This window comes from Gavialis gangeticus, unplaced genomic scaffold, assembly GCF_001723915.1.
Source record: "Gavialis gangeticus isolate Ggan-Ray unplaced genomic scaffold, GavGan_comp1, whole genome shotgun sequence".
NCBI lineage: Eukaryota > Metazoa > Chordata > Crocodylia > Gavialidae > Gavialis > Gavialis gangeticus.
In genome coordinates this window covers 44,552,225-44,560,485 of record NW_017728996.1, presented here as the reverse complement: position 1 = coordinate 44,560,485, position 8,261 = coordinate 44,552,225, and the positions used below count along the sequence as shown (strand labels likewise).

Sequence of the window (8,261 nt, the reverse complement as noted above, 5' to 3'; positions counted from 1 at the left end):
TTGGCCCTCTTCCAGTCCTCTGGCACCACACCAGAGCACCACGAGTGCTCGTAAAGCTGTGCCAGGGGTCCAGCAATGACCTCTGCCAATTCCCTCAGCACTCTGGGGTGGAGATCGTCCGGACCAGCTGATTTAAATAGGTCCAGTCCCTCCAGAAGGTCCCTGACTAGATCCTCACTGACCCTAGGCCTGGGTGCACCTCCCCTGGGACCTGAGGGGGGCCCAGTGAGGGGGCTGATCTGGTCCCTGCTCAGGAAAATGGAGGCAAAGAAGTCGTTAAATAGATTAGCTTTGTCATCTGGTGTGACAACCAAATTTCCCAGTGTGTCTTGCAGGGGCCCCACGTTACTCAGTACCTTCTTTTTGCCCCCTGTGTATTTAAAAAAGGACTTCTTGTTGTCCTTGATCTGGATAGCCAGTCCCAGTTCCATCTCCGCCTTGGCCTTCCTGACTGCCCCCCTGCATCCCCGAGCAACCGCAGTATAGTCCTCCCTGGTGATGGCCCCTCCTTTCCATTGGGTGTATGCCTCCCTTTTAGCTAGAAGACATTCCCGGATGATTTTGGTGAGCCATGGGGGCTTTTGCGCCCTCCTGCTCGCTTTGATCCTTGTTGGGATTACCTCCCTTTGGGCTTGGAGGATCGTCTCCTTAAGGAGCAACCACTCTTCTTGGACACCAGGCTCCCCTCCCCTCCAGGACCTCAGTGCTTCCCCGACTATTCTCCTTAGCTCATTGAAGTCCGCCCTCCTGAAATCAAGGGCTGTTGCCTTGTTGCAGGCCTTTGCCACCTTGCGCTGGATGGTGAATTCCAGCAGGCAATGATCGCTGTTGCCCAGGTGATCAAGCACCCACAGCCCCTTCACCAGGTCGTCACCTGTGGCCAGCACCAGGCCTAACAAGGTACTGTACCTTAACAGATGGGCTGCATATTGAATCAACTTTTGAATAGCTTTTGAATAATTTTACAGAAAAATAGCAAAAGCAAGTGTTTAAAAGTGTTTACCTGTTCTAACTAAACATTTTTTCCCAGATCACTCTTTTGTCTGAGTTGCAATCTCTACTAGACTTTAAGAAAATGCGCATACAGCCCCCTGTAGGGATGATGAAAATAAGATGGCGGTTGAAGACCAAAGTGCTTCACAGATCTTCTCCAGCAACCTAATTCATAGTTTTAGACAGGATCCATTGTATACAACCTGTTATTCAATTGAGATGAATAATTGCACAGTTATAAATCTTGTTGGAAAAAAAATAACAGCTGTTACAGGCTGCACTGAATGCAGCCTAGTAGTTACTCACTCTTCTCTGGGATTTGCAAACTGAAGTTTAATATACTTTCATTAAGTGACTGCTAAATCTAAACTCTTTCTCCCACAGGCAGCATGCAAACTTGGCAGGGACTCTAAGTGGTCATGGATCCTGGGTATTAAATGTGGCATTTTGTCCTGATGATACCCATTTCGTTTCCAGGTATTTCTTATTTTTAGACTTTTTGGAAAGAAAGGTAATCTTTCATTTATAATGTAAACAGATCACAGAATAAATGTGTTTAGAAAAACAAAACAACCCCCCAAAAAACAAACAAACCCCAAAACATTAGAATTGCATGTACACTGACTGGAAAAGCCATTTTAAATTATTAGAGGGGAGACTGATATTATTTTGACAAGTACCTTATATCATCCCACTGAAGTCAGCAAGAGTTGTTTTTTTTGTGTGGTGTGTGGTTTTTTTTTTGTATTTGGTTGGTTGGTTGGTTTTGGTTTGGTTTTTTTGAGAGTGAAATACTTCTGAAAGTAAGGAAAGATACTGCACTCTTGCTACATTAAACTAGCAAGTAAATAACAAAATCTAGTAGGCTGTAAACATATTGCATTTGTTCCAGGATAAACCATTTTATCCCAGGACAAAGTGCAGTTGTTTAAACAAACATCCATATCTGTTCCAGGATAAATCCTAAAACAATTCATGGGATAAGAAGTACTAACAGTTTATCCTGGGGCATTGCAAAATGTGTCTGGTTATTCCAGGACTGCATTATTTAATCAGTGGCAGAAAAGTGGTAGTGCATTCAGTCACTCACTAAACCCTGATATAAAACCTTAGCCAGGGACATAAAGGCATGAATGCTCAAAGTGCATTGACAATTTAATTTGACAGTTGTAGCCTAATTTATAATCTGATGCTTTATGTCATTGTACTATAGTAAATCGTAAATCTAATGAAGACTTAAAAACATTCTTTAGAACAAGAATTTGTTGAATCTGATGCAAGTTGACTAAGAAAACTTCAGACTGTGCTTGCTATGCTTCAAATTCTCCTTCATTTACTATGTTCATATAAAAATAACTTAACATTGGTTTAAGAAATACAATTTCTGGAGTTTGGTAAAGATCTACATGTTATGTTGCTTCTCCCCAACTTCGATAGTTCTTTATACAGTGGTATGAGCTCTTTGGGCTGTTGATTTTATATTGCAACTATATTGTTACTAATTTACATATTGATTAACAATATTTTCCAGTTCATCTGACAAAAGTGTAAAAGTTTGGGATGCTGGAACAAGGACCTGTGTTCACACTTTCTTTGACCATCAGGATCAGGTATATTAAGAATGAATAATTGCGAATTGTGTGCATTCTTGCCTCATGCCTTAAGTTGTACTAATAGAACTTACACTTTTAGGTTTTGATTTTAGTGGGGATAGGATATTGGTTTGGCTTTAAAGGTAGTGCCATGGTATTTTACAGCTGAAAATGTATTTACAATATTTGAAAAATTAATATCCTAAAAATATTAACTTTTTAAAACTTTGGCTGATCTCTTTCTGTATAATCCTTTGTACAGCCACAAGCAAAAGGCAGTTACAAAAGGCAAAACGGATTCTCATCAGTCTATTAAATCAAAAGATCTTTGTACACACTCTCTGTAGTGCACAGAGCACATGTCCTTTATGTATTTTTTCCATATATACATGTTAAGAACAGGTCTGAAAACTGGTTTAGTGGCTTTTCCCTATTAAATATCAAGATCATTGGTTCTTTAAAAGACTTGAATCTGAGCACTGTAGTGGGTAGCTAGCTTTCATCAGGGGAGAGGAAGAAGTAGTTGAGTCTTTACCAAGCTAGTTTTTTTCCTTCCAAATTTTTTTGGACATAAATGTTGACAAACAGAGCCAGAAGTGTGGAGTTTTTGTTTGTTTTTTGTTTTTGTTTTTTTCCCCCCATGCTAGCAATATTTTTACTCTCTTGATACTCCTGAGCTGTTCATTCTTCTTATTCTTCAGTTAACCATAACGTTTTTGATGAAGTACAGTAAAATGAGATTTGGATTTTTGAACATAAATTGTTCTCTCTTTGAAAGTCTGTAGATCTCTTGTCTTTGGTGGCTGACAAGCACACTAATGACTCCTAGGAAGTGGGTGGTGAGGAATAACACTGCACGTGAAGAAAACTTCCGCAAACAGTTGTAGACCGTCTATTGCCCTTTTTGGCAACAACAAGCTAATGAGCTGTTTTTGTATTTCTTTTACAAGATATTCTCAGTAGTTTGTTCAGACGTTTGACCCTGTTAAGTCTCCCAGGTTCATAATGGTTCTGAAGTCCTGTAGGATAGACCTCTAGGTTACCTGGTGGTACAGGTAGCCATTCTTGTCTGGTGCACTCCTGCATACCTTCCAGCCTTGCATTTTTTAGACTTTTCCCTTTCTGAAATGAAAATGGCTTTCCTTTTAATAAGGTAATTCCTCTTGCCTAGACTTGCTCATGTAGCTTTTTACTCCTTCATCCATTCAATTAAATCAAGTCTAGTTGCATTGGATGGTGTACAAGGATGATTATTGGTTTGACAGGATTTGAATGGTAGCCACTGACAAGAATACCAGTGAAGATGTAAAGATGACTAATGCATAAGGACCTTATCAGACAAGTAGATAGCAGTGTCCTATTTCAACAGCTAAAGGGTAAATGAGTGACATAAGAGGGGATTAACTTTGCATTAAGAACAGTGGAAAGAATGACCTTTAGTAAATACCATCCACATTTCTTGTGTTCAGCAAACTTATGGACCACAAAGAATATGAAGAAATAATGTCTGATCTTGTTATCCGCTGTCATGAGCTATTGTTTATATATTTGTATTGGCAGGTCTGGGGCGTGAAATACAATGGAAATGGTTCCAAAATCGTATCTGTTGGAGATGACCAAGAAATCCATATATATGACTGTCCAATTTAAATACCCTGAAGCAATCCTGGCTGCCAACTGTAATCTACAGGTTTTCAGAAATACTGATTGCACTTCTCGTGTTGCCACTTAAATGCTTCTTATTTTGTTAATGTGATAACAACATTTTAATAACACTTTTCTGAATCTTGGACTCTGACATCAACAGAAAAATCAACATACTCATACCATTTATATGTATTTTTGTCTTAGGTTTGGCATGAAAGAATTTAAATTTTTAAATGAAATAACTATTGTAGCTACAAAATACTTTGTCTCAAATGCAGACACTGGAACAGTATGTATTTGGAAATATATACTTGTGTGTAGTATCTGCTCACTTAAGCTACCTGCATATCTTTTTTTTCCTCTGAACTATATAAATAGATTTGAGTCTGAAATTGTTGACTAGCTAAAGCTAATTTAGGAAACGTTTCTGAATCTTAGACCATGTACACATGTCAGCCACCACCCCTGCTACTGTTAAATATTTGTCTTTATGTGAACAGTTAAGTTAACACCTGTTTTAGCAATTGTGCTAAGGCACATGGTTCACTAGTCAGGGCCTAGTCTAAATTTTTCATTTTATTTTTGTTCCCCTCCCCCCCAATAAAGTTAATATACTTACTTCTAGTGAAGAAATATATAAACTGCTTTTTTTTTAAAAAAGATACTGCTTCTTAGTATGGTTTTGTAACGTGTTACCATGCAACAGAAGGAGGTTACTGTGGAAAAATCCTGCTGAATGCAGGGTGGGAGCTGCTTAATGTCTGAGATGTCTTTTCATTAGGAATGCTCTACTGTGTGCACATGTGCTGCATGCACCTTACCAGCTGTACCCATGTGACATTAGTATCCCCTGCCACTCCTTGTGCTTCACAGAGGCCATAAAAGAGAGTACTGCACCTCTGGCATGGACTTGTAGATGTGCAGGACCTTGAGAGAGAGTACTGAAGACTGGACTGAGAAATGTGCATATGGACAACAGGGTGTGAAGATCTCAGATTACTGAAAGGTAAATAGCTACACCCTGATGGTCTGCATGTTTCAGTTCATGATCTGTGGGTGACTACAAAGCAGTAACCAGTTACAGGAGAACAGCAGTTCACACATCACTTTGAATGGAGGCTTCAGTCTGCAGGCTTTAGAAACTTCATTGTACTTTTACAATTATGAGAACAGAGCTCCAGGTGGCTGCTTTTAAAAAAATCTCTGAGATAGATAAACACTGCTGATGCTGCCTGTGTTAATGTGTTAAGATGGAGAGTTGTTAGGATGGCAAAACCTAGGTTCTAACTGCAGGACCAGGGTGGATAGTCAGGAACCTGTCTTGAGGCAGGGAGCCAGAGATGTTGTGGCTCTAGTGACCTCAAATATGTCTGCAGGTTTGTTTTCTGGGTGTTCACTCTTGGGCCAAAGTTCTAGATTCTAAATTATATATATTGAAAAGCCACAGAAAACTTGCAGACTACTACTTTTTCAGTAGCCTGTCACTTAAATAAAGGTAAGCCAAAACAGTTTTCTCTGATGCATGGTGCTCTAATTGCAAGTGCATTGGTGGGTCAGTATCCTCAGGTAGTGATTTGACCCATCACTGACAGGTAATTCCTGTGTGGTGTATGATGGGTATGTTGAAATAAGGCAGCTTGAAGGCTGAGAGACTTGAACTAGTCCCTTAATGCCATGAGTGGGGTAATAGTGGCTAGTATCACTGTCCTGAATTCCAGTCTACTTACAGGCAAGTTTCCAGATGGAAAATGAGTTACTGCTGCTTTTTTTTTCTCTACTAGGGATTGTGTGGTAGCTACTCTAGAAACATCTTCTCTGGTACTGATGGGAACTGTCTTCTATGTTAGTGATGAGAGGATCAGTAGGACTTAAGTAATAGCTCATGAGAGAACCCTGAAGAGGGATGGGAATGGGGGAAATGGCTGGGAACAAGCCCTGGCTGAAACAGCCTAAGGGATTTCACAGCTGGAAATGAAATGTAATAGTCTGTGGTAACACAGGAGCATCCAGGCCTAAAGTCAGCCTGGTAGTTCCTGAAGGGAAGTAATCAATTCTGGGATTTCACAAGTTGGTTCTAATGAATTACATTTGCCTGTGGCAACACAGTCTTCTCAAAAGCAACTCACATCCATTAGTGGTAGAAGAAAACCCTCCCCACCATGTGATCCAACTTGCAGACCAATTGCTCTTTCATTGTTTACCTTTTAGATGAACAAATACAAAAGAAGGCATTTCACACTGGAATGTGCAGGTGCAAAGAGCAGTTTCTCTCTTAGTGCTGAACAGTTCCACCTCCCATAAGGTCAAGTTCTGTGCAGTCAGTCTACATGTAGCCAGAAGCCAGATCCTTGCTTTTGGGTAATTCATGTGTGCTGCAGCATGAAAAACGCTGTCTCCATAAAGCAGGAGGCTATAATGGTGGTGTTTAGGTCTGGCTGTTTGGCTGTTAGGAGGAGAAATTGCGCAAAACTGAAATAAAAAAAAATCTGTTTCATTTATCTTTAGGACCATGGTAACGTTTCAAGTTTCTCAAAAATAAACTGACCATTTCCAAATGGAATTGAAGGGATCTCCTAGATGTGGTTCTCTCCGTAAGCTGAAACTGGGTCAAATTCATTCAGCCCCATGGGCTGGATGAGTTGCATTGCCTTGTAAGCCAGATCCACCATGTGTCCTGGAGCAGCCAGGGTGGGCACTGTGCAATATTGCCCTGGTCCTACTACTCTAGGGGTGCGGTGTACACAGCTGTCATGTGCAGCACATCTTCAGAGCTGCAGTGGCCACTCCAGGGTCATCATTGCAGCATGTGGCAGCCACTCCATTGCTCCAGGATATGCTCTGGAGCAAGTGCTGTATGTGGTACAGCCCCAGAGTGCCACTGCCTCCACAACCTGTGGGTAGCACTAGAGGCCAGAACTGCCGTTAGTTCGGATAAGAGTCAGGTCATAACCTTGTTCCATACTAGGCACCTATACACATGCTCTGACACGTTTTGATTAGAACACATCAGAGCAGATGCTATTAATCAAGTCAGCTGGAGCATTTTAATCAGAACGCTCCCACATGCTGCAGCATCTCGTGTATTCAGCATCCCCACGTTTTAAAATGTCAGTGGAGATGCTTTAACTAAAGCTCATCAAGCAAGTTTTAGTTAAAGCACCCCCACTGCCATCTTGAAACAGGACCCTGAAGTTGCGGGTGCAACTTCGGAGCGGGAACTGGGCTTATTTAGTCTGCAGAAGAGAAGGCTGAGGGGATTTGATAGCAGCCTTCAAATACCGGAAGGGTGGTTACAAAGAGGATGGAGTTAGACTAGTGGTCTCCAACCTTTTTAGGTTCAAGATCACTTTTGGATTTAAAAGGAACTCAAGATCTACCCCCCTCCCCCAGCAGGTAAGTCTGTGGGCAGGGAGGTGGGGAAAGGATTGTGGGGGGGGGGAGGCAGGGCAGATTGAGGCCCTAGCCCCAGCCCCCACTTCCTCACAGCTGTGGCCTTGATGTGCCCCTGCCCGCCAGTGGCAGCGAGGGAGGAAGCACATCTGACACGACGTGGGGGAACAGAGCTGTAAGTGGCTTATCTGAGGGCATGGGGGGGTCACGCAGCCCAGGAGGGCATGGCTGGAGGTGAGGCATGTGCCCCTGGATGTGCCTGCAGGCTGGGCTGCAGGCAGAGAGCACTGCGCTGTTTCTGGCTAGGCTGTACTCAGACCAGGTGGCGGTAGCGCTGCTGCAAGCAAGGCCACAGAGGGCAGCCATAGCCCAACCCCACCCCCTGCTCCTAGTGCTGTAGCTGCCTGCTGGCCTGACAGGAGCAGTCTGGCACAGCCTCTCAGCCTGCAGCTGTAGCCCCCGCTCCCCCAGCAGCCCCAGGCCCCCATGTCTGTGGGGAGGTGGGGTGCTGCACTAGGCTGTTCTACCAGGCCTGGCCCACACTGTGCTTCAGGGGGTGCGGGGGCTGGGGGTGCTACAGCCCCTCTCCGTGGCCTCGTGCAGTGCTGCCGTCTGGCTTAAGCACAGCCTGGCCAGGAG

At 42.9% G+C, this 8,261-nt stretch overlaps 1 protein-coding gene across 1 annotated transcript in view; it reads left to right on the top strand.

Annotated features, from left to right (window-relative positions):
• Positions 1-4,629, top strand: part of WDR61 (WD repeat domain 61) — a 15,144-nt gene extending 10,515 nt beyond the window's left edge. The window contains exons 8-10 of the mRNA XM_019504401.1: positions 1,378-1,470; positions 2,525-2,603; positions 4,146-4,629. Of these exons, the coding sequence (XP_019359946.1) occupies positions 1,378-1,470; positions 2,525-2,603; positions 4,146-4,235 (262 nt within the window). The 3' untranslated portion in view covers positions 4,236-4,629. The remainder of the gene's footprint in view (positions 1-1,377; positions 1,471-2,524; positions 2,604-4,145) is intronic.
• The last annotated feature ends 3,632 nt before the right edge of the window (positions 4,630-8,261 follow it).